The following is a 27317-nucleotide window of genomic DNA, read 5'->3' as shown; positions in this document are numbered from 1 at the left end:
TATTTTTCCTCAACCTTAAATACTTATTCTCTAGATATGAGCCAGAGAGATCTTTTTAAAAAATATTAAATGGATAATGTCCCTCTACTGTTAAAACTCTCTGAAGGTTACCTTTACCAGTGTCAACAAGCCCTACATGATCTGCCCTTGCGCTCTTCAATCTCATCTCACAGTGCTTTTGCTTTAACATCCCTGAGCCACACGGCCCTGGTAGCTCCTAGAACATGTATCATTATTTCCCACTTCAGGACTTGTCTAGACTGCTTTTCTCCCTTCCCCCCATGTCCTCTCCCACCACGCATGGCAGGGCTGGCTCCATCTCATCTTAAACACCATTTCCTTAGAGAGGCCTTCTCTGACCACACTAACAAAACACATCCCTTTACTTCTCTATAGAACCATACAACACTATATTTCCTTTGATCACATATTACATTCTGTAACTACCCTGTTTATTTTCTTAACTAACTTCCTTAACTACATCTTATCTGTCTTGCTCCACTTAGAATAAATACCCCAGGGCAGGTATTTGTATGTGTATCTGTTTATTGTACCACTGCATTCCCAGCACAAATGAGGCACTTAATATTTACCTAATGAACGAATGAATGGTTTTACCTTTAATATAGCTGTCATGAAGACTGAGCAGCCCATCAACACAAAGATCATAAGGCCTGTCACTCTCTGTTCTCGGATGCCCAAGAATTTGGGCTGTTCTCCTGGGGCAGAGCACTCAGATTCCAGTTTGAGGCTATTCACGTGTGTGATGGATAGGACAGTTGCAGCCACAAACCAGGGCAGGCCCATGATGGAGCAGACACCCAGCATGATGGCCACCATCAGCAGGTCCAGGTGGTAGCCACATCCTTTCTGTGGGGAAACAGAGTCTCCATCACCATCAGTGGGCTGGCTGTAGTGGGACATAGGACAGTGAGCTAAGAGTCTCAGGCCCAAAGCAGGAAGGATAAGGAAGGGGTCCAGGGATTCCAGAAGTCTTGCAGCCCCTCCTGGTTTGGAGGGAACAGAGAAGAAAGAGAAACCTTAGCGTGTCCTACACATACCAATATCCAGTTTTTATCCAAGTGTCCCCAGATCTCACCCTGAGTATCACATATTCAAAGATTCATCCTTTCTCGGCAGAGTAGCCAGAGACATATCTTGACCATTCTAGAGGGTCGACCTTACAGGAGTTGGCAATAAATAGGTTCCTATAAACACACCCCATTCCTTGCCAAATATGGAGGTTGCCTACTCTAGGGAATGAAGGAATAGAGACAAGTCATGAAGCCTCTCACTAATCAATGTTTTGGCACCAACCCTACCTCCTAGGATTCATGGGCTCAAGGTTCAGTCTGGAAACCTCAGTAATGTACGCCAATGGGAGAACAGTTGTCTCCAGGAAACAGTGGTCCAAGCCGTAACCTGAACCTCAGGAAGATAACCCTGGACCAGAGCATATGACCATATTGGGACCACCAAGAATTCTGCCCACCAACCTCCCCCATAGGTCTGAGAGGAGAGTAATAGATTCCAAGCTTCCTTCACATTGCACAATCATGCTCTACTCTAGTTTCATCTCCAAACCAATCTCTGTCATTAATGAAGGAGTCAGAAACCCCTAGAAACTCCTTCCATGAGCTCCTTCCATGACTGCTTTTACCCAGGTAATACAGTTCCTGGTCTAAATGGGCTTTCCCTAAATTTTTTTAAAGATGTAATAGGTTGCCATTATTATTATGCCATTATTCTAGGTCAGAAATTTTTCTTACCTTGAGTTTGTGTTCCTTCCTGTTAATGATGACGGCTGTGATCTGCTGGTCCATGAATATTAAGATAGTGCAGAGCAGTGCTGGGATAACTGCAGCAATCACAGTCCACCAAGGATTGGGGCCAATGGGACTAATAATCCACCCTCGGTCATCCCGTGTTGGCTAAAGGGAAAAAGCAAGGTTTTATTTTTGTATTTTAAGTTAACTGTAGTCATTAGGGCAAAACAGATCAAACTGAATCACAACAACCACATTTCTTATTATTCTTGAATGAAAATTCTCAAAAAAAAAAAAAAAAAAAGGAGGGGCATGAAATACAGCAATCCCTTAGAAAATCTATGACCTTGTTCCAAATCCCCTTTGAAAGAGTCAGTCCTCAATTGTCAATTTCTTATGGAATATTCACTAATCCTTCACTTCCTTCCCTGGCTCTCCAAACTCCTGTGTACAGAAAAAGTGACTTTATCTCCGCATTGACCCAGATAAAATATATTGACTAATAATAAAATATGTTGTTTAAAGAAGAATTTATAACTTTCAAAGACAATATAATAACTTTGATTATCCTCCTCACTATTCTCCCCACCAGAAGCCGTATCATGTATGTTTACAGCACAAATAAAGGCAACAGAGTCTTGTTACATGGAATCTCAGGGGCCTGGTCCAAGATTCACCTCCTATCAGCAATGAAACAAGGTCCAGGCCCTGGAGACCTGAGAGAGGAGCCCAAAACACTGAATCTGGGGACTCGCATGATCTGGGATCCTCTTCAATGACCCTGTAAGACCACTGTTCATAAATCTTATAAACTAACTAAACTCTCATAAATCTCAAAAAAAAAATGCCAGGGTACTCTGGGTAAGAAAAGTTCACTTTGATTGGCAAGTAGGGATGAAAGGTAAAAGGCCAGGGATACAAACTGGCCCCAAACTCATGAACAAAGCAAAGACTTTAATCCAAAGTATTTGATTCCACATTGGTTATCATTCTAGGATTCAAAGACTCTTCAATAATGTCACCAAGTCCCAAATTATTAATAGGTTAGGTTCTGAAAGTTTATAGAATCTGTGTTTCCTTAGTAATAATGTTCTAAATGGTAGTTAAATTGTTAGGTCAACACAAAAACGTATTAATCCCTGACTGACATTCAGTTCAGTTCAGCCGCTCAGTCGTGTCCTACTCACCCATCAATAATAGTACTAGCCTTCAGACTGGGTCTTGGTCATTGGGGGTGATGTGGTGTAATAGGGAAGAGAAAAAAGAAGAAAATGTTCTCTCTGCTTCCTGAAAGGGAGGCCTGCCAATGAGCAGCACTGCCTTTGACATTCTCCCATTTTCTCTGACGTCTCTCCCATCTTCCAGAGGCCTTCTTCCCAGATGTCTCAGAAATGCAGTGCCTTCTGACTATCTGAAGCCTACCCATCAGGAAACCTTTCCAAGAACTGCTTAATGCTCCGAGTACTTATTTTTACACAAAAGCCATTCCTCCTGCATTGTCGACCTCAGCCAGCTATTAGAGAAAAAGCTGACCGCACTCATTCACACAGGGTGAGAATGATATATATTATAGGAGGTATATACTTTTAAAGAGTATGTTTTTTAATCCATCAATTTCTAACTGGATGGCATTTCAGTTGAATTTAACAAAACAAAATAAAATTTTTTCAAGCAATTACAGAAAAAGATATTTTTAACCAGGCCTGCTTCAGGGAGACAGAAAGGGAAGACGAAGGCCGACTATGCTGGGTGTTTACAAGTTGCCACGGGCCTGTGTTCCCGGCCTCCTCCTCCTCCCCAGCCTCCCCATTCCCTCCTCTCCTGGCTCCTCTCCGGTCCCAAGGACACCCAGGTTTCCTCCTCTCCCCACCCTGTGGGGATCTGTGGAACTGAGCTCAGCTGTTCTATCTTCTCAGTTTCCTCAGTAGGTACCCCCAGATCCGAGTCCCCATGTGTAGATCATCTGTTTTACTTTTTGTATAGATTTTTGGATCAACAGTATTGATTATAGACAGATATACAAACAATGAATTAGGGTTGAAGAGAGGTCACGATTACTCTGGTGGGGGCCCTAGAATGAGGGTGAAGCTCCTCCACCGCCTCACCTCCTCATGGGGCAAGATACTTGAGGAGCAGGACTGAGGCCTACAAAGAGCCTTTTCACCCTTCCTGATTTCCTAAGACAGCTGATGCTCAGTGAAGTGCTGGGAACCAGAACTTGTTCCAGAGACCCACATTCCCACAGTCTTTGGTATATGTTTACGTAAATACAGATATTCCTTTGTTTTATTTTTTAATTATTTATTTGGCTGCACTGGATCTTATTAATAGCTGTGGCATGGAAACTCTCGGTTGAGCCATGTGTGATCTAGTTCCCTGACCAGGGATCGAACCCGGCTCGCTGCATTGGGAGTATGGAGTTCTAGCCAGTGGACCACCAGGCAAGTTCTCATATTTCATTGTATAAATGGCATTAAGAAAATAAATAAGGCTTTTCATTCATTAAACAACATTAGGTTTTCTGACTTTTCTAATTTGAACTCAGTTAAGCCTGAAGAGTTTGCTTTTCTGAATGGTATGGCGTGAGCAGCACAACTCAGATTTAGAGGACTACAAAATACATGATTAGGATAAGGAGAGGCCCCTGAAATAACTCGGGATCAGAGTCTATGAACTACATAAGGGCACCGAGTACCCTAAGATCTGTTTACCTTGAACACACTGGGAACCTGAAGCTTGGGTGATGGGACTCCAATCAAAAAATCAATAATCACCATTGTGAAGATAGTGAGGAAAACAGCAAAGTCACTCACCATGGAGCGGACCTGGCACGAAAAAGGATTGGAGATGTGTTACAGTAGATTAAACACAATAGAAAAGACTCGAGTATTGTAAAATGCTTAAACATGCTCAGAAGAATGATTTAATTTTATTGGTCAATTAATACAAGCATATTTAAACAACAGGACTATGTTAACATGCCCAAATTAATACCACCAAAGTGTGGGTGTCATAAGGGAGAATGAATCCTCTGACAAATTCTATTGGGACCCACTCCAAACTCTGAGGAGTTCTGTTTAGAGAATCTGGGCCCAGCATTTAGGGAATAGCTCTGAGAACTTGGAATAAGATTTCCTGGGAACAACAAGATCCAGCTGCACCCAGACCTCGCAGCAGCACCAACTCCTCTTTGCTCTCAGCCCCAACATCAAATCCATTTGCAAGTCCTGTTGGCTCTGCTTTTAGCTCATGCCCACAATCAGACCCCTTCTCACCACCCCATAGCTCCCAACCAGATCAGAGGCACCGGCAGCTCTCGTCTCCGTAGCTGCAGCAGACTCCTAACCCTGGCTCTGTCCTTATGTAAAGCTGCTGGAATGAGCGCTCAAAACACAAGTCAGATCATGTCACTCTTCTACCAAAACCCTGAAATGCCTCTTCATTTCACGGAGCTAAAAAGCCCAGAGACCTCCTTGGCCAGTGAGGCCCACACACATCTGATATCATTACTGCTCTGACTCAGGTCCTAATGCTCCCAAACTCACTCTGCCTGTCCCAGCCACACAGCCCTCCTTGCTGTTTCTTACACCAGACTCTCCCACCTCAGGGCCTTCGCACTTGCTCATCCCTCTGCCTCAGCGGCTTTTCCTCCAGGTGACTCCATGGGCAGCTCCCTCCTTTACATCCACTCAAGTATCACAATTTCCACTTAATCATCTCTCATGGTCACCACCCTCCACCCTAGTACTTTCTGTATGCTTTTTCTGCATTATTTTTCTTCAAAGCCCCTCATCACCATTTTGCCCCTAAGAGGACTGACTAACCGATTTTATAGTTTTGTAGCTTTAATAAAACACAGTCCCCCTCAGTGTCTAGTGCCCACTGTATGCCCACCTTAATCGGAGCTTCCAACAAGACTGAGCCAGATATAACATCTGGCCAGATAGATATACATGGCCATATGTAATATCACTGATACCTTAACCTGACTTTGCTTTCTTGTGAAACCTGAGGTTTCTAGCTCCCCTTCCCTGGTTTTTTTTAGATCTCCTCTGAATGCTACATAAATTCTCTGAACATGTAGCTGCCCTAACAAGAAGCCCATCCTGGGGCCCAGGGTCCTTCTCTCCTCTGAACTCCTGTGGGACTTATATCCCAGGATGGCATCCATCTAATGACTGCTATCTCCTATGGGCCTGGTTGTTTCATGGGTTTTCCCTTCCTATTGATGACAGGGACACTCTCTCTATACACACACACACACACACACACACACACACACACATAAATTAGAGGATAATTACTTCACAACATAGGAAGGTTTCTGCCATACATCAAATCAGCCATAGGTACACATATGTCCCCTCTCTCTCAAATTCCTATCCCACCGCCTTTCCCATCCCACTCCTTTAGGCTGGCACAGAGCACTGGCTTTGAGTTCCCTGCATCATACAGCAAACTTCCACTGACTCTCTATTTTACATATGGCAATATGTATGTTTCAAGGCTATTCTCTCACATTATTCCACCCTCTCCTTTACCACTATGTTCAAAAGTCTGTTCTTCATGTCTGTGTTGCCTTTGCTGCCCTGCAAGTAGGAATAAAACTACCATATGAGAAGCTAAAGGCAAAGGAGAAAAGAAAAGATATACCCATTTGAATGCAGAGTTCCAAAGAATAACAAGGAGAGATAAGAAAGCCTTACTAAGCGAACAATGCAAAAAAAAAAAAAAAGAGGAAAACAATAGAATGGAAAGACTAGAGATCTCTTCAAGAAAATCAGAGATACCAAGGGAACATTTCATGCAAAGATGGGCACAATAAAGGACAGAAATGGTATGGACCTAACAGAAGCAGACAATATTAAGAAGAGGTGGCAACAATACACAGAAGAACTGTAAAAAAAAGATCTTCATGACCCAGATAACCATGATGGTGTGATCACTCACCTAGAGCCAGACATCCTGGAATGTGAAGTCAAGTGGGCCTTAGGAAGCATCACTACAAACAAAGCTAGTGGAGGTGATGGAATTCCAGCTGAACTATTTCAAATCCTAAAAGATGATGCTGTGAAAGTGTTGCACTCAATATACCAGCAAATTTGGAAAACTCAGCAGTGGCCACAGGGCTGAAAAAGGTCAGTTTTCATTCTAATCCCAAAGAAAGACAATGCCAAAGAATGTTCAGACTACCGCACAATTGCACTCATCTCACACGCTAGCAAAGTAATGCTCAAAATTCTTCAAGCCAGGCTTCAACAGCACATGAACCATGAACTTCCAGATGTTCAAGCTGGATTTAGAAAAGGCAGAGGAACCAGAGATCAAATTGCCAACATCTGTTGGATCATTGAAAAAGCAAGAGAGTTCCAGAAAAATATCTACTCCTGCTTTATTGATTATGCCAAAGCTTTTGACTGTGTAGCTCACAAAAAACTGTGGAAAATTCTTCAAGAGATGGGAATACTAGACCACCTGACTTGCCTCCTAAGAAATTTGTATGCAGGGACTTCCCTGTTGGTCCAGTGGCTAAGACTCCGCTCCCAATGCAGGGGGCCTGGGTTCGATCCCTGGACAAGGAGCTAGATCCCACATGCAGCAACTAAGACCCAGTGCAGCCAAATTAAAATAAATAAATGATTAAAAAAAAAAAAAAAAGCCTACTTTCATTTTAAAAAAAAAAAAAAAAAAAAAAGAAATTTGTATGCAGGTCAAGAAGCAACAGTTAGAACCAAACATGGACAACAGAGTGGTTCCAAACTGGGAAAGGAGTACGTCAAGGCTGTATATTACCACCCTGCTTATTTAACTTCTACACAGAGTACATCATGCAAAATGTCAGGCTTGAAGAAGCATAAGCTGGAATCAAGATGGCCAGGAGACCTATCAGTAACCTCACATATGCATATGACACCACCCTTAAGGCAGAAAGTGAAGAAGAACTAAAGAGCCTGATGAAAGTGAAAGAGGAAAGTGAAAAAGCTGGCTTAAAATTCAACATTCAAAAAACAAAGCTCATGGCGTCCAGTTGCAAATAGATGGGGCAACAATGGAAACAATGGGAAACTTTATTTTTGGGCTCCAAAATCACTGCAGATGGTGACTGCAGCCATGAAATTAGAAGATGCTTGTTCCTTGGCAGAAAAAGCTATGACCAACCTAGACAGCATATTAAAAAGCAGAGACATTACTTTGCCAACAAAGGTCCATCTAGTCAAAGCTATGGTTTTTCTAGTAGTCATGTATGGATGTGAGAGTTGGACTATAAAGAAAGTTGAGCACTGAAGAATGGATACTCTTGAACTGTGGTGTTGGAGAAGACTCTCTGAGAGTCCCTGGGACAGCAAGGAGATCCCACCAGGCAATCCTAAAGGAAAATCAGTCCTTTAGGAATATTCACTGGAAGGACTGATGCTGAAATTCCAATACTTTGGCCGCCTGATGCAAAGAACTGACTCATTGGAAAAGACTCTGATGCTGGGAAAGATTGAAGGCCCGAGGAGAAGGGGACGACAGAGGATGAGATGGTTGGATGGCATCACCGACTTGATGGACATGAGGTTGTGTCCATTGGGAGTTGATGAACAGGGAAGCCTGTCATGCTGTAGTCCATGGGGTGGTGAAGAGTCAGACAGGACTAAGCAACTGAGCTGAGCTGATGACCCAGCAATCCTGGGCATATACCCTGAGGAAACAATAATTGAACAAGACATATGTACCCCAGTGTTCACTGCAGCACTATTTACAGTAGCTAGGACATGGCAGCAACCTAGATGTCCAGCAACAGATGAGTATATAAGGAAGTTGTGGTACATATACACAATAGAATATTACCCAGCTATAAAAAGGAATGCATTTGAATGTCAGTTCTAAAAAGGTGGATGAACCTAGAGCTTATTACAGAGTGAAGTCAGAAAGAGAAAGATAAATATCATATATTAATACATACATGAAAGAGATGGGAATACTAGACCACCTGATCTGATTCTTGAGAAATTTGTATGCAGGTCAGGAAGCAACAGTTAGAACTGGACATGGAACAACAGACTGGTTCCAAATAGGTAAAGGAGTACGTCAAGGCTGTATATTGTCACCCTGCTTATTTAACTTATATGCAGAGTACATCATGAGAAACGCTGGACTGGAAGAAACACAAGCTGGAATCAAGATTGCCGGCAGAAATATCAATCACCTCAGATATGCAGATACACCACCCTTATGGCAGAAAGTGAAGAGGAACTCAAAAGCCTCTTGATGAAAGTGAAAGTGGAGAGTGAAAAAGTTGGCTTAAAGCTCAACATTCAGAAAACGAAGATCATGGCATCTGGTCCCATCACTTCATGGGAAATAGATGGGGAAACAGTGGAAACAGTGTCAGACCTTATTTTTGGGGGCTCCAAAATCACTGCAGATGGTGACTGCAGCCATGAAATTAAAAGACGCTTACTCCTTGAAAGGAAAGTTATGACCAACCTAGATAGCATATTCAAAAGCAGAGACATTATTTTGCCAACAAAGGTCCGTCTAGTCAAGACTATGAATTTTCCTGTGGTCATGTATGGATGTGAGAGTTGGACTGTGAAGAAGGCTGAGCGCTGAAGAATTGATGCTTTTGAACTGTGGTGTTGCAGAAGACTCTTGAGAGTCCCCTGGACTGCGAGGAGATCCAACCAGTCCATTCTGAAGGAAATCAGCCCTGGGATTTCTTTGGAAGGAATGATGCTAAAGCTGAAACTCCAGTACTTTAGCCACCTCATGCGAAGAGTTGACTCATTGGAAAGACTCTGATGCTGGGAGGGATTGGGGGCAAGAGGAGAAGGGGACGACAGAGGATGAGATGGCTGGATGGCATCACTGACTCGATGGATGTGAGTCTGGGTGAACTCCGGGAGTTGGTGATGGACAGGGAGGCCTGGCGTGCTGCGATTCATGGGGTCGCAAAGAGTCGGACATAACTGAGCGACTGAACTGAACTGAACTAAACTGATGGACTCTAGAAAGATGGTACTGATGATCTTACTTGCAGAGCAGCAAAGGAGACACAGATATATATATTTTAAAATTATATAGTAACTTTCAGTTCAGTTCAGTTCAGTCGCTCAGTCGTGTCCGACTCTTTGTGACCCCATGAATCGCAGCATAATTCATGTTTTACAGTTTATTATTTTTTAATTGAAGTATAGTTGATTTATAGTGTTTCAGGTGTACAACAAAGTGATTCAATTTCATATATATATTATTCTTCAGGGTCTTTTCCACTATACGTTAATTACAAGATACTGAGTAGAGTTCCCTATGCTATACAGCAGGTCCTCGTTTATCTATTTTATATATAGTAGTGTGTGTATCTGTTACAGAGACATTTTAAGCTTCTTTTGCATCCCCTATTTCACTTAAGCCAGGCTTGATTGAGCAAGTAGCAAGTAGTCAGTACACAACTGCCACCTGTTCATTGTATGTCCAGACTGGAAACAAACAAATAAATTATTTAGAAATTATTTATTTAGGCAACTTATTTAGAAACAACAACTTATTTAGAACGGGAGCTTCCACCTGCCCTCCATGCAGCTTCCCTTAACCACTGTGTAGACTCACTGACATCTGAGAATGTGTTGTTGTCCTGAATGTATACAAAGAAAATGTCTCATCAACTGAGACCCTCACCCATTCACTCATCCTGCTTTGCATATCTGACTGATAAAAGCCTCACACACAGGAAAACCACCATTTCCTCCTGATCCTAGCTCCTCCTCAAAGCAAAGATACCTTTAGTCCCTCTATGCTTGGCCTCTAATTCCACCCCGCCCAAACCAGTCAGGAAACAAACAGTGCCATCTGTGTCAGGGAGAGGCAGTTGAGGCTTCAAATCATCATGCAGACCAAGGCAGGAGCGTTTTGGCTGCTGCAGTCAATGTGCCCAGTGATTTCACTAGCTATTACTAGTCATCCCCCAGAGGAGACTCTAGGGTCCCCTACGCACCCCAGGCAGTCACCCCAATGCACTGTCTTCAGGTGCCATTCCAGCTACTACTCGCGACATACCCCCGCATTCTGGAAATGAGATGTAATTGAATAGGACGACCACCTTAAACTCACCGGACACTTTTCAATCAAAAATTCTTAGGTATTAACCCCTCATCCTACACCACACATCTATGAAAGAGGCTGCTGGACACAGGAAGAAGAGAAGGCCACGGCCTCCAGAATCAGGTCTTTGGAGCTCTGCACCTGTCAGTGTACTCCCAAGCAGCATGGAGGCTGAGAACGGGTTCTGTGATATTAGAAGTCTAACGCAAAAGAAATGCAAGAGTGTGCTACCTACTCTGGTTGGGAAATAGCGACTCGTCTTGAAAGTCTTCAAGGTGCTGGAAAGGATGAAGGTGGTGAAGAAGAGAATGCAGGACCAAAAGAGCACATCAGGAGTATAGGGTCCATGGTGGCCACAGGCAGAGCCTGTGAACTCTCCGTGCATCTCCTGGCACTCCTGGAGGAATAGACATTCTGGGTGATGAAAGGCAGGCACGAGGGAGGAAACAGCTGCTGTCTCCTGACTGTCACTGTCATCCCAGGGTTGCTGGGACATGCAGGCTGCCTGTAGCCTCCACCTGCCCTCCATGCAGCTGTGGGCTCTTGTCTGCATTTTGGGTGACTGCTTACGGTCCTAACTAAGACACTTTTGTAAAAGAAATCACAACTGTCCTGAGCAAACACGAGGTTCTGGGATGGCCCCAGCTATTACACCGTTTTTATTACAGGGGACTTCCAAACTTGAATGTTCTTCAAGCCCCCACAAAATCTGGATCTGTCCCCTGATCCTCCCTGATTTCATTCCCACATATCCTCAGTGTAGGGTCACTGGGCAGGATGTGTGTGGGAAAGAGGTGCAAGGTCATCTTCCTTTCCCTTTGTGTACAAGAGAATTCTGAAGGGAAAGGAAAGTCAGTTAAGAATTGTGTTCTAAAAAAACAAAACCAAAAAGTTTGATTTCTATCAACACCAGAGTGTACTGAAGGGCTCCCCACTTCCATCTAGAAGGAGCCCTGAAGCCCAGTGGCCGCGAGTCTGAGCTGCCTGCAGTGCCCAGACTTACACTAACAGTCAGGTTGGCCCAGTGCACTTCTGTTGTCACGATGTTGTGGTCCTTCCAGTACTGCAAAGTGTGATTGTTCGGATTCTCTGGGAGGGTGCACCTGCAGCTGAGGGGAAAAGAAAACATTCCTGAGAGAAGTAGCCAAGTATTCAAGTGAATGTTCTGAGCCATGACAGGGCCAAAGGCGCGGCCAAAGCCCGTGCTATTTCTCCTTGGCCCACTTCAGATCCTTGAGGTTGGTCCTATTCATTGAGATCCAATTATACCCTGATTTTTCAGTCATTACTAAAATTGGGCTCAAATCTGCATGTGGGTCTTCAGATATAGTGCTGACGAGTTAGGCATCTGATGTGGTAGTTCTCTTGCTTAGTTTCTATCTCTTGGGCTCTACCTACAAAATACATTCTACATAGCAAGGAGGACCGGATACCCCCATTCAGCTCTCAATAGCCTCCCCAAGCCAAAATATTTTGTACCTTAAACCCCTATCACATTCTTGCTCTAAAGTCAGAGCCTCCTGGAATCATGATGGAAACTACAACATTCTCCCTGGTAATATTCACTCTCCTGGTCATTCCCTGGCTTCCCCAGGCCTCATCTTGCATCCAAACCAGAGCAGACCAGACCTGTCCCACTGGCCACCATGTTGCTTCCCAGTCCCAGCATGCTTCACGCCTGTACTGGCTCCTAGTATACTCAACTGACATGGCCATTCCCAGCAACTTGGTTTCACCTCTGATTCTGCCAAGCACACCTTCTAAGGATGTAGCGCAACAGGATTAAAATTCAAAAAGATCTCAATAGGTAATAACAATAGAAGGAAATCAACAAAACAAAAACAGAGAAAGCATAAAATACTATATTTATGTATTAAAAAAAAATCAGTTCCAAACTTGGAAACAACAAAAGTGTTCTTCAGTAGGTGAATGTATGTATGGTGGTACATCTAGACAATGGACTATTATTCGGTGCTACAATGAAATGAGCTACCAAGCCATGAGAAGACAAAGAAGACATTTAAGCGCATATTATGAAGTGAATTAAGCCAATCTGAAAAGCCTATGCACTGTATGATTACAACTATATGACACAGTAGGAAAGGCAAAACTATGGAGTAAGAAGATCAGTGGTTGCCAGAGGTTGGGGTAAGGGGGAGGGATGAACAGGCTGGGCACAGAGGATTTTTAGGGCAGAGAAACTATTCAGTAGGATGCTATAACGGCAGATATGTCACTATACGTGTGTCAATTCCAAGAGTGAACCCTAATGTAAACTCTGGATTATGGGTAATCATGATGTGTCACTGACTGCAACAAACATGTCACTCTGGTGATAGATGCTGATAGTGGGGGGACTGCATGGTGGGGGCCAGGAGGTATACGAGAACTGTCTGTACTTTGTGCTCAATTCTGCTGTTATCCTAAAATTTGCTCTCAAAAAATTAACTCTATTTAAAAAATCAGTTACACACCTATTACCATAAAATCACTTAAAGAATTGGGGAGTTCTAGCTTTATAACAGGCTTCCCTGGTGGTTCAGATGTAAAGAATCTGCCTGCAACATGAATCAACAATGGAATGCAACTGAAATGTTAAAAAAAAATACCATCTTGGCGCTTCCCTGGTGACTCAGTGGTAAAGAATTGCCTGCCAATGTAGGAGACACCGGTTCAGTCCCTCATCCCGGAAGATCCCACATGCCGTGGCGCAACCAAGCCTGCACACCACAACTATCGACCTTGTGCTCCAGAGCCCAGGAACCACAATACCGAGCTTGTGTGCCGCAGCTACTGAAGCCCGCTCGGACTGGAGCCTGTGCTCCGCAAGAGAAGCCGCCACACCGGGAAGCCTGCACGCCACATCGAGAGTAACCCCAGGCCTCCGCAACTGGAGAAAGCCCGAGCAGCAACGAAGACCCAGACAGCCAAAAAGAAATAAAATTCGTTTTTAAAGAAAATACTGTCTTGAGCTTTATTAACAAAGAATTTCAGTATCCAAATCCAAAGTCTACACAATCCAGAGCTGGTCGCTTTTGCCTGTCTTCTCCCACTTGGACATAAACTCATGACGGTAGAACTTTTGTCTGTCATGTTCACTGCTATGTTTCCAGGGTCTAAACAGTGCTGGGCACATAGTAGGTGCTCAACGAATATTTGTTAAATGAATAAATGAATGATTAAGAAAGGTCAAAGAATGAACCTTCCTCCAATGCCAATCAGAAATCCACTAGGTTTCAAAGATTATATTCCCTGATGGTGATTATTTTGTAATAAAATAATTGTAAATTCTAATACATGTTTAAGGAGTTATTTTTAAAGTGTGAATAAAGGGATACTTAGAATCTAGAAAAGCGTATCGAGGCTGGCTGGCAGGCATCCCCACACAGTGCGCCTTCTGCTCAGGCAGTCACCATCAGACATATCCACAACTGAGTGTTGTTTTTTGCTTTGCCCCAGCTACATCATTCTGTCTGGAGTTATTAGTAAATGCCATCCACTCTTCTCGAGTAGCATATTGGACACCTTCTGACCTGGGGGAGCTCATTTTCCAGTGTCATATCTTTTGGGGGTTCTCATGGCAAGAATACTGGAGTGTCCATTTCATCATAGGGGATTGGAATACAAATGAGAAAGTCAAGAGATACCTGGAGTTACAGGCAAGTTTGGCCTTGGAGTACAAAATGAAACAGGGTGAAGGCTAATAGAGTTATGTCAAGAGAACACACTGGACATAGCAAACACTCTCTTTCCAACAACACAAGAGGTGACTTAACACATGGACATCACCAGATGGTCAATACTGAAATCAGAATGATTACACTCTTTGCAGCAAAAGATGGAGAAGCTCTATACAGTCAGTAAAAACAAGACCTGGAGCTGAATGTGGCTCAGATCATTAGCTTCTTATTGTAAAATTCAGTCTTATATTGAATAAAGTAGGGAAAAATACTAGGCCATTCAGGTATGATCTGAATCAAATCCCTTATGATTATACAATGGAGGTGATAAATAGATTCAAGGGATTAGATCCGGTAGACAGAGTGCCTGAAGAACCAAGGACAGAGGTTCGTAACACTGTACAGGAGGCAGTGACCAAAAGCACCCTAAAGAGGAATGCAAGAAGGCAAAGTGGTTGTATGAGGAGGCTTTACAAATAGCTGAGGAAAGAAGAGAAGGAAAAAGCAAGGGAGAAAGGGAACGATATATCCAACTGAATGCAGAATTCCAGAGAATAGCAAGGAGAGATAAGAAGCCTTCTTAAACAGTGCAAAAAAAAGAGAGGAAAATAATAGAGTGGAAAGACTAGAGATCTCTTCAAGAAAACTGGAGATACCAAGGGAATATTTCATGCAAGGATGTGCATGATAATGGACAGAAAAAGTAAGGACCTAACAGAAGCAAAAAAGATTAAGAAGAGGTGGCAAGAAAACACAGAACTATATAAAAAAAAAAAAAGGTCTTAATGACCAGGATTAACAACGATGGTATGGGTACCACGTAGAGCCAGATATCCTGGAGTGTAAAGTCAAGTGGGCCTTAGGAAGCATTACTACAAAGAAAGCTAGTAGAGTGATGAAACTCCAGTTGAGTTATTTTAAATCCTAAAAGATGATGCTGTTAAAGTACTGCACTCAATATGTCAGGAAATTTGGAAAACCCAGCAGTGGCCACAGGACTGGAAAAGGTCAGTTTTAATCCCAGTCCCAAAGAAGGGCAGTGCCAAAGAAAGTGTCCAGTTCAAACTACTGGACAATTGCCCTCATTTTGCAAGTTAGTAAAGTTATGCTCAAAAATCCTTCAAGTTAGGCTTCAACAGTACATGAACTGAGAACTTCCAGATGTACAAACTGGGTTTAGAAATGGCAGAGGAACCAGAGACCAAACTGCCAACGTTTACTGAACTGTGAAGAAAGCAAAGGAATTCCAGAAAAGCATCTACTTGCTTCACTGACTATGTGAAAGCCCTTGACTATGTGGATCATGACAAACTGTGGAAAATTCTTGACAAGATGGGAATAGCAGATCACCTTACCTGTCTCCTGAGTAAACTGTGAGTCAAGAAGCAACAGTTAGAACCTTACATGGAAAAACTAACTGGTTCCCAGTTGGGAAAGGAATACATCAAGGCTATATGTGACCCTGCTTATTTAACTTCTATGCAGAGTACATCATGCAAAATGCTGGGCTGGATGAATCATAAGCTGGAATCAAGACTGCCAGGAGAAATATCAACAACCTCATATATGCATACAATACCACTCTAATGGCAAAAAGTGAAGAGGAACTAAAGAGCTTCTTGATGAAAGTAAAAAAGCTGGCTTAAAACTCAACATTCAAAAAATGAAGATCCAAAAAAAAAAAAAAAAGAAGAAGATCCAGTCCCACCATTTCATGGCAAATAGGGAAAAAGTGGAAGCAGTGACAGACTTTATATTCTTGGGTTCCAAGATCACTGCAGATGGTGACTGCAGCCATGAAATTAAAAAGATGCTTGCTCCTTGGAAGGAAAGCTATGACAAACCTAGACAGTATATTAAAAAGCAAAGACACCATTTTGCTGACAAAGGTCCATATAGTCAAAGTTATGGTTTTTCCAGTAGTCATGTACAGACATGAGAGTTAGACCTTAAAGAAGACTGAGCACTGAAGAATTGATGCTTTCAAATTGTGGTGCTGGAGAAGACTCTTAAGAGTCTCTTGGACAGTAAGGAGATGAAACCAGTCAATCCTAAAGGAAATCAATCCTGAATATTCATTAGAAGGACTGATGCTGATATTGAAGCTCCAATATTTTGGCCATCTGATGCGAAGAGCTGACTCATTGGAAAAAGCCTTGATGTTCAGAAAGACTGAAGGCAGGAGGAGAAGGTGCAACAGAGGATGAGATTGTTAGGTAGCATCACACTGCCTCAGTGGACATGAATTTGAGCAAATTGTGGGAGATAGTGGAGGACATGGGAGCCTGGCATGCTGCAGTCCATGGGGCTGCAGAGTTGGACACAACTTGGCAACTGAACAACAAAGTAGATTTCTAGACCTTCTGGATACAGAGTAAGAGACCTATGGATCTATAAGGAATTATTAATATTTTCTACCTAATGATTCCTAAGAGTAGCCTATATATACTCTCAGAGAATGTGATGTGGTCCAAAGCCTCACAAGTTTTTGCAAAAAGAAGTTCTTCCCAACAACTAACTTGAATTCTCCTTGCTACACTTGCAGTCCTTTTTTTTTTTTTAATTTAAATTATTTATTTTAATTAGAGGCTAATTACTTTACAATATTGTATTGCAGTCTATTTTTGTCTCAATGCCTGGACCCAAAAGACATACTCTGGAAAGCATTTCTCAAGTCCTCTCTGATTCTTACTCTTAATCTATCTTCCCCATCATTATCTTAAAAAATTTTTATGTGGGCAATTTTTAAAGTCTTTGTTGAATTTATTACAATATTCTTCTCTTTTATGTTTTAGATTTTTGGCTGTGAGGCATGTGGGATCTTAGGTCCCTGGCCAAGGAGTGAACCCACACCCTGAGCTTTGGAAGGTGGAGTTTTTACCAGTGGTCCACCAGGGAGGTTCCCCCATCATCACTTTTGACTGTTCTCCTCTGGCAGACCAAGCTCTGTTTCCCAGAGAGCCAACACACTTCCTTAACAGAAGCTACAAGCACTGCATGGCATGCTGTCTCAGCCATTATACTCAGGCCCTTCACTTTATTTTTTTAAAAATAAAAGAAGCAGAAGCATACTCACTAATACAGGCTAAGGTGGTCCAGCTGGCTATGCATGTGGATGGGGTAGGTCTCTGCCAGGTGAATCAGCTTTTCTATTGCTTCATAGATGAAAATAATGCAAATCAGGGAGGCAAACGCTTCTTCAGTGAAGCGAGTAATGTAGCAGACAAGGGAACTGGCATCAGTTGCCACAAGGACAATACACAGGAAGGCAGTCCACAGTCCAATACAAGCTCGCAGGGAGAGGTATGAGAGAGCGTAGTCTCTGAAACAAGACCAAAGTTCATCAAAAGTCAGTGAATGGCGTTACATTCTGACCCCCTGCATTACAGGCAAGGGTCAGAAATGTGGTTAATTCATCTGCTACTGTCAGTTCCAGTACTGCAAGCTAATTTGTCCCTAATTCAGACTGCACTTTACTCCTGAAGGCTGTCCTGGGACCGTTGTAACAAAGACCTGCTTCACAGGCAGTATTTCCCACAGCAAGCACAGGGACAGCGGAGGAGGAGCAAACTGCCCACGGCCCACTTCTCCACCCTGCCCGACGGGGTTAAGGTCCTCTCCCTGCAGCTAAGGGGGAAGGGCTGGCCGCACTCCATGCGCTCCTACTTCTCATACACAATGCAAGAAGGATTTATAGGAAAACAAGCACATGCTGACTCCCCACCAACAATCAGGATATAAAGGGGGAGCATTAACTCATTAAAAATTGACTGGAACAGACTTAGAGATGTCAAAAGCAAACTTACGGCTACCTAAGGGGAATAATGAAGAGGGAGAGATAAATCAGGAGTTTGGGATGAACATACACACATTACTATATATATATATAAAGCAGATAACCAACGAGGATCTACTATATAGTACAGGGAACTCTACTCAATATTCCATGATAACCTATATAAGAAAAGAAACTGAAAAAGAATGAATATAGGTATATGTATAACTGAATCACTTTGCTTACAACTGTAACACAATATTGTAATTCTACTACACTCCAATTTAAAATTTTAAAAAATCCATACAATTAAAAAATTAAATTTTTTAAAAAGAAAAATTGACTAGAAATGGAAATTGAGTTTTCATTAGGAAACTTTCATTAGGAGTTTGGATTAGCTAGGGAAAGTGCTTTTAAAGATAAAAAGTCAAAAAAGTCAAAAGTTGAGGGACATTGACAAAGCTCTTAGGGCCAGGAGATCTGCTATTTTAGGTCTGGTCCTACCTGGAGGCAGGGTGGCAGACCACAGCATGCTTTTGCCTGCTTACACTCTAGTAGGACCCTAACATTCAAACCTAGTAGCAAACTAACACATCCAGATAGAGTTTTCAGAAAACCAAATGTCTTACTTGCAGAATTTGAACAAAATCTTTTCAAACACAAGCACTGGCCCAGTGCTTCCCAGGATGGTGAGAGCCTGGCCGGCAAACAAGGAATAGGCGATCCCAGTCATGGAGGCTCCAAACAAGGATTCAATCGCACTCTACAGAGGGAAAAAAATCACACTGAGCCCACAGCCCATCTGAAGTGAGTGACACAGGCTTACATACATTCCTAACTTAGCTCTCCAGTGCACCTGGCAAGCCACTTGTTTGTATTTTGTCTCAGCAAGAGCGATGTGTACATAGTCTAATCCTCTTGTAAATGGATACTGCTTCAATAATTTAGGTCCCCAAATCTATCTACATACGACTCCTTAACAAGTCTACTATGCACAACTCAATTAATTATTTATAAATATACATAGAAAACACAATGATACCATTCACATTATGGGTTGTCATACAGAGTCACCTTAAATCTTATTTTCAGATGACATCAATATATAATTTTCTATCCTTGGAGCAACACGCAATACAACAGGGCAATCAGCTATCTAAATTGATATGCAGGCAGAAGAGGGTCTGTTCTAAAGGGAGAGCGGTGTTGCTCGTTGGCATGAAGTCAGAAGACTATGTAATTCAGCAGGAAGAAACCAATCTCTTCAGTCCATGCCCAGGGAATTTTCCTCCCAGAAGACTTGGCTGCCTTCATATTTTCACTCTCATTTGGGACCATTAGAAGTGGCAAAGTTCTTACTATGCGCCCCTCGGTGGCTTCTCCAAGCAATCCCCCAAAAGTGATGACAGGTGACATGCAGGCACAGTACAGGAACAGAAAGGAGGCCAAACACTGTAAGCTGAGGGCATCCCGGTAGTCGCTCCAGTACCAGGGGGCCTTCCGCTTGATGTCCAGAACCAAGCCCCCAAAAAGCCTGCAGAAACACAGCAGACAGGTGTCTAATGCAGTCCTTCTCCCACTAAAGCAAGTCAACAGAGCACATTCCAAAGCACTTCAAATGCGCTCTGTATGGAGGTTAATATTTGGCTTCAATTTGACCCCAAGCACAAGAGATCTCTCTGGGGGCAGCATGGATTCTGGCCATGTTCCAACATGGATTCTATTTGCAATCAAAGGCATGAATTTGGATGATTATTCCAAGCATAAAAATAATTAATTTGCTATGCATAACACCCATTCAATAAAAAGTTTCCAAAATTTAACGTGAAATGAAGTATTAGCTTCAAACTTCAAATTCTGAGCTGTTAGGAAGCAATGAACAAAACTATCATGGTATTAAAACTGTTAGTTTTATTATATGTTTTCTAGATAAAAAGCCCCTATCACATGTATATTCTTACTCTGAACTACCCACCTTACTTGAGAAATCAGCATAATCATTCATGCAGTTGCCAAGTAGTAACAGATACTTCATGCCAAGCACTGTGCCAGGTGCTGGAGACGCAACAGTAGCAAGGCAAACACAGCCCTTTCTCTCTAGGGTGAACAGTCTGGCACAGAGGACAGACAGTGTTGTGAGGGTGCCATGGCCGCAAAGAACAGGAAGGGCGTTTCAGCTGGGACTTGAGAATGGACCAGGAGCACCAGATGAGGCAGAGGGGCTGGCGTGGATGACGCCTAGAGGTGAGAGCGCTTGGCACATTCAAGGTGCTGAAAGAGTTATGACTGGATAAGGCAATGTGAGGGGTAATATCAATAGACAAGGCTAGAGATGTTGGAAAAGCTAAGTCACAAAAGGGCCTTATAAAAAGGAATCAGAAAGTTATCCCAACAGTGTGTCAAGCAGTGAAGGACTTTAAACAGGGAAGCAGCATAAGTAAGCAGGCATTCTGAAAGGATCACTCCAGTGAGAGTGTCATGAATGGAACATGGGGCAAGGCTGGAGGCCATGGGTTGGGAAGAGAATCGGGTGCCAATTAGGAGGCAGAATCAAGAGGACTTGGTGGCAGGACTTCAAGATCCCTCTCCACTTCCCAGGTATGAGAAAGATCAAGAGGGAGATGTCCTACACCAAGAAGGAGGAGTATGTCCAGACAGGGGCAATTTTTAAAGAGTGGAGTCATTGAAGAGAGTCATTCAGCATTCTACAGGGCAAATTACCTACTTTCTTCTACACATGAATGGCATAGGGAAAAAAAAAAAGAGGAGGAGGCCTGTTATAGAATGAGAACATAATAATGCATTGCAAACCTCCATTGGATCCTGTGTCAAACAAACTTTAAAAGGATGTTGCCAAGAATATCACAGAAAGGTGAATATGGACTAAGCATGAGACAATGTAAAGAATTATTGTTAATTTTATTAGATTTCATTCCTGTTTTTTAAAATGTCCTTATCAAACAGAGATACCTGCTCAAGTAGTTACAGGTGAAATGACATGTAACTGGTGATTTGGCTTAGAATAATCTAGAAAACATAAAAATAAAACAAGTAGTGAAGAAATAGATAAAACAAGATTGGCAAAATGTTGGTAACTATTGATGGGCACATGGGGGTTCATTACAGTGTCCTCTCTTCTTGTTTATGTTTGAAATGTTCTATACTAAAAACTAAAAGACACCAATCTACTCTCTCATGAAAGGAGGCTTAGCTAGCTCTTTCTTTCTCTGTGCTCAGGAGCCTAGAGGTGTCCTGTGAGGTCTGGGATCTGTATGCCAGAGGAGAAGGCCGAGCCAGCTCTCCTTCTCCATTCAAAAGCTCCCTCTCTCGTGGGATGAACTGAGAGAGTAGCTTTGACATATACCTACTACCGTGTGTAAAACAGACAGCTAGTGGGAAGCTACTGTATAGCACAGGGAGCTTAGTTTGGTGCTCTGTGATGACCTAGAAGGGTAGAATGGTAGTGGGGCGGGGGTGGGGGGTGGTGAGGGAGGCTCAAAAGGGAGGGAATACATGTAGCTGATTCATAGGTGCTGTACAACAGAAACTAACGCAACATTGTAAAGCAATTACACTCCAATTTAAAGCAAAATAAAAGCTCCCTCTCTCATCTAGCCAGGTCAAATGGGTACACAGATGGACACAGGGCACACACTCTTTTATCTGACCCACTTGCTCTTCTGGTTTGCAGGGCCCAGTTGGGATTTACTCTTCCTCAACCTACAGCGGTAACATCACAGTCTGGGCCTGCGCTTAGAGGAGAGAGGCAAAGTCAGCCTTGTGACCTGCTTCGGCTTTAGCCTGCCTGGCCGGCCTCGCTGAGGTAAGGAGCTATCTACAGGGTCTAACCGAGAGCATGGGAGTTCCACCTCAGGGTCTGGGACCCAGGTTAAAGTTTGTAATAAAATGTCACTTGGTCTTGCTTTCCCCTCTGAGGAGATAGCCCCTCAAGGACCTTATGAGCAGCCGCAATTAATCCGGGGTAACATTCAAGATTTTCCAGGTCCTTAGCCAACATAGCATTACCTCCCAAACACCAAAGACCTTCCTCTGAAGGGTATTATTCTGGGAGAATAACCTTCTGCAGCGGTGAGCCTCACCCTACGATGCTGCCATGATTGGTTCTCCTGGATGCGCGAGGCTCATTATTCAGGAGGAGTGTCTATGAGTAACAGGCAAAAGATTTATGTGAAATGGATTTATAAGAAGCCATAGAAAGGAAGGACATCTGTCTGCCTAGCAGTGATTGAAAGGGGAGAGAAAAGATCTGAGGCTCCTATTGATGGTATAACATAAATTAAAGTGATTTCAAATCCTGTTTTGGAATCTGCCTCATTCCCCACTCATATAGACCCTAATCGAGTTATCTGGCACAGACAAGAATCACACATGGATGCTTTCCTTCACATATTTGAGACTTCCTTTCCCTTTCAATACTATCCTTGATGTTCAAGTTTGGGGCAGCAGGAGGCACACAGGGACACAAATTTAAGCTTGAAGCCAGAAAGGACTTACCTGTGGGGAGCGCCACTAGGCTCTAGAGCACTAATTAGGAAGCCCTCTGGGGAGGGTTTTAGGGACAGGCCAGCAAGGTTTTAGGGACAGGCCAGCCATCCAATTTTCTGCTGTGCCTGGGAAGAAACCTATTTCAAGTGGGGCTTGGATCATCAAGATAGTAACCCCCAATTCTTTTCTTCATCAACCCTTCCCCAATGGCTTCTCCAACGAGGTATACCGATGTACTTGGGAAAACCCCTCAGCAGAGCATCCTCGGTGCTGTGAAGCTTCTGGCCTAGGAACTCAAGTCAGACTTTGCTCTTCGCTCTGCATGGGAATGCCTCGGCGTCATGACCTATCGTCAACATCAGGGAGGCCCAAGACACTGTCTTGGCCCTGGCTTGGGAGGTCAGATCACACACAACTCAGACTGTTCTCAACTCTGCCTCCTCTCCCACCTTCTCAGAGCCTATACTACCATATCTTAAGTACCTCTCCATCCAACTAGGATGGCATCCCCAGGTTGTGCACCACCTCAAAGAAACACAGCTCAAGGTACAAAGAATACAGAGTTCAGCTTGATATAGTTTTAGTCTGTGAAGTCCAGGAAGGTCCAGAAAACTCCAGGATGTTCATCTGTAGAGGAAGGTTCATATTCACCCCTACATACTTTGAGACTGGGAAAGGAGCCAGAGTTGGCATGAACTGTGAACTGTGATCCCCGATACGAGCTGAAAAAGCTACAAGAAGAAAGTTATGTGTCTTGAGGTCTTTTCCTAAGGGCTCTGAGGGAAACTTCTGGAACTCAGAAAGAGGCACACCAAATAGAGTGAGGCTCTGAGTTTCAATGACCCTTCCTTTCAGCTTTGTCAATTCCAGCAGTTCCTCACTCAGCATTATGGAAGAATGTCCTCAAGCCCCATTTGAACTTGTGAGTAAAGGTACTGGGGGCTGATAATTAAGTGTGTGATGGTCCTGGCTATATGGGTTTTTCTTTGGGGATGTCAGGCACCATTTCCCAGACTCTGTATCAGGTCTAGATATAGATCCAATCTAATGGACTCCCAAACCCCCATGTGGAATTGATTGTAAGTGACCCTCCTCTAAAAAAGCATGGGACTCTAGTTTATTCTCTTTTTGAAACCAAAAGAAAGCTGAGCTCTCACCTCTGCAAAGATCATGTGTTTCAAGGAAAGTTGTTGGTCTCATTTCTACTACTTTCAAACTCTCAGTCCTGAGTTGTGAATACCCTTTGTATTCAAAAGGATAAATCATAGCTTTGAAATTCTATCAAATCCATACCCAAGACTCTTCCCCTTAAAAAAGCACCACCTCCTTTAAGATAGTCTCAATCCTGGAAACTATTCTAAAGACAAATGTATCCTTTGAAATGCTTCTCAATACCAGGACTCCTCCGCCACAACTCAGACCTCCTCCAACTTTAAAGAAAATATGAACTTTACTCCTGGAACTTGATCCCTCTTTTCAGCGATCCCTTCCATCAAAGGGCTCCTCCTTTTCTCCAGTAATCCCTCCCAGAGCCCAGTTATCCTTCCGCCCTCAAATACATTCCTCCAGCCAGGATGAATTCTCCCTATCAATACTGCTAGTTAAATGCTATTCTGTTGGCTTCTTGTCTCCTCTCCTTTCTGTCCCTGAATTTCCAAGAGTGGAAAAATCAACACTCTCAGCAATTCAAAAAAAGAAACAAATGTTGGGCTTCCACTGGATAGAGTACTGAAGATAAATAAATAAGGCAAGCAAATTCAAGGAAGGAAGGAAAAAATAGGTGAAGGCCCTAGAGAAGGCCCAGTAGACCCTCTTAGACACAAGCACAACCCACAATGCCAGAACCATAGTCCCAGCCTTCTCCCACAATGTGGGGGACACCTCTGGATGCCACTCCAACCCCAAATCTCATTCTCTTTTACTACCTTCCTACCTGGAATATAAAATTTCCCAGCCTGGGGACCCTCTTTCCTCATCTACCACAGAGAACCTCCTCATTGGACATCTGTCCTTAAAATCTGGGCCCAGAAGAGTAAGTTGCCTATTCTCAGACACACCTAAAATAGTACTTATTTCCCTACCCCAAGGGGTTTCTCAACTTAAAATAACCATTTAATATTTATCCATGTCTTAACTTAAAATAACCATTTAATATTTACGCATGCCATGTCCACTCGTGCTAAAGAACAGTCATCATTCTAATAGTCATTCGTCAGATAATAATTAGGTATCCACTCTATGCAGGGCACTGAACTGGGTGTTAGGAATATAATGGGGTCCCCGCCCTTAGGGAGCAAACCCTTCTGGCAGGAAAGACATCAAATCAAGAAATAATAATAAAAGATGACCAGGGCTATAACAGGGGACTGGGCTGAGGGTAGTAGCTGGGCAGGGGACAGGGCTCCAAGCTGTGATATCACACAGCAGGAATAACCTAACCTCCTCTAAAGAATGTCTTGGAAGACTCTCCAAAGGGACGCCTAAGCTGAATCAAAGGACAAGAAGCAGTTAGCCTGGAAATGAAGAGGTGGAGGAATGTTCAAATCAGGGGGAACACTGTGTGGGAAGGATAGGAGGTGAGACAGAACATGGTAGGTGGTTTGAGAACTTGAATGAATGATATAGTATTCAATAGAATTGTAATACTTATTGTCAGTGGTCCAATTTCCAGCCAATAAAGATACTATAGAGAAGAAGGCTGAAAGCAAAAATGACTCATTTCTTTATACAGCTTCTGTCCAGTAAGCAGTATTAGCTGTGAAATATTCCAGAACTTACCGCCCAGTGCGCTGAAGCTCTGGCCCGCTGTGGCCCCCATGTGGCTCCGGTTCTATGTGGCAAACGTTCCCATTTGGAACTCCAGGCATTTTCCTTTTCTCCTTTTAACAGAGGACCACACATTAGCAAAGTCAACCACCTATTCTGTCTTTCCTGCTATGGTGGAGGTAGGCGGGGTGGGAGGGTGGGAGATGGCGGGGGTCAGGGTAGCATGAGAGAATCCAAAAGCAGCCCCCAAAATACCCAAGTGTTTCTTATAGCTTTCAGATGCATTTACTGATTTGGGACAGTTTATTGACTTTTCTGAAAAACACAAAAGACAACAAATAATTTCTCTTCCTCTCCACTGGTACCTGACTCCTCTGTCTTGTCCAGAAACAGAAACGTGAAGGCTTTGGCATCAGATATGACCTGAGTTCAAGTCGCAAATCTGTCTTGAAGATAGTACTTTTATTCCTCATTTGTTAAATAAAAAATAACAACACCTACTTGGAGATGTTGCTGAGAGATTTAATTAGCATATGTAAAACACCTGGCCCAGGGACCAGTGTACTGTAGAAGTTTTCTTCCATCTTTAACCTCTCAAAAAAAAAGTATGGGGAACTCCATTTGCACTCCCTATGCACTGCTGCTGCAGCTGCTAAGCCACTTCAGTCGTGTCCGACTCTGTGCGACCCCATAGACGGCAGCCCACCAGGCTCCCCCGTCCCTGGGATTCTCCAGGCAAGAACACTGGAGTGGGTTGCCATTTCCTTCTCCAATGCAGGAAAGTGAAAAGTGAAAGTGAAGTCACTCAGTCGTGTCAGACTCTTAACGACCCCATGGACTGCAGCCTACCAGGCTCCTCCATCCATGGGATTTTCCAGGCAAGGGTACTGGAGTGGGGTGCCATTGCCTTCTCCGCTCTATGCACTGAGCTCTTCTCATTTAGTGGCTTCATTCTTAATAGACTCCCAAGAAATGCCCCCTCCTCTCCTCTCTGCCATTTCACACCAATCCTCCAAAAGTTGGCTTAAAATTCATCCCAGGGTAATCCTGGCCAATCGATGTTACTGCATATTCATATTTTATTACTCTTCTGACATTCTAGGCACCCTGCAATAGAACCACATCTCAGTTTACTTAGCATAACCAACATGGTCTTTGCTGTGTCCATGGTGGGCCCTCAGTAAGTGACACTAAGCCACCACTGGCTCATGTGCATACATTACCTGGGAAGGGACATTTTTGGGTGGCTCAATTCGAATGGAGGGGTCCCACTCCCCTGGAGGAAGCACCGTCACCTGGTCTAGGAACTCATCAATCCCTGCCAGGAGGTCATCTCGTTCTTTTGCCTTATAAGCCACATCATGAAAAATCTAAGAGAAGAAAAAATCCTCAGGAAAGCTGAAAGTCACTTGACTTAAACAATAACCAATGGATATGGTAAAAGATGGATAAAACCTCTTGGTTTTTATCTTTGTCTAGGGGCTCTGAAATGTAGATAAGTTTAGCACTTGAAGTACAGGGATAAAAGAGTTTTAAAAATGAATCTAAAGATGAGTCAAAAAAAACTAAATATATGTCTATTAGTGTAGAAAGAGATAAGACATGACTCTAAAGTTTTGTAATTCTGTTATCTCCTCAAAGAATGGAACAAAAGCCAAGATACATGAGGAATTTTCCTGATCATGATGGGTAGAAAAAACGGATGGAATTACTAATAAAGGTCCTCCATGAAATATG

The 27317-nt window shown here is 43.1% G+C and overlaps 1 protein-coding gene across 5 annotated transcripts in view; it reads right to left on the bottom strand.

Annotated features, from left to right (window-relative positions):
- The window catches only part of SLC4A8 (solute carrier family 4 member 8), a 112508-nt gene that overhangs the window by 15936 nt on the left and 69255 nt on the right, over nt 1-27317 (bottom strand). For 3 of the 5 annotated variants that reach the window (XM_027542906.1, XM_027542907.1, XM_027542903.1), the window contains 10 exons: nt 26804-26950; nt 25593-25693; nt 19668-19842; nt 18938-19071; nt 17610-17855; nt 11857-11962; nt 11089-11250; nt 4478-4591; nt 1770-1931; nt 619-870 (listed from right to left, as the gene is read on the bottom strand). In XM_027542906.1, the coding sequence (XP_027398707.1) occupies nt 619-870; nt 1770-1931; nt 4478-4591; nt 11089-11250; nt 11857-11962; nt 17610-17855; nt 18938-19071; nt 19668-19842; nt 25593-25693; nt 26804-26950 (1599 nt within the window). The other 2 variants (XM_027542904.1, XM_027542908.1) reach the window with 2 other exon arrangements.

The sequence above is a fragment of the Bos indicus x Bos taurus genome, chromosome 5 (assembly GCF_003369695.1).
Source record: "Bos indicus x Bos taurus breed Angus x Brahman F1 hybrid chromosome 5, Bos_hybrid_MaternalHap_v2.0, whole genome shotgun sequence".
Classification (NCBI taxonomy): Eukaryota; Metazoa; Chordata; class Mammalia; order Artiodactyla; family Bovidae; genus Bos; species Bos indicus x Bos taurus.
Note: the sequence above shows the minus strand (reverse complement) of the source record. Positions and strands in the feature narration are given on the sequence as shown.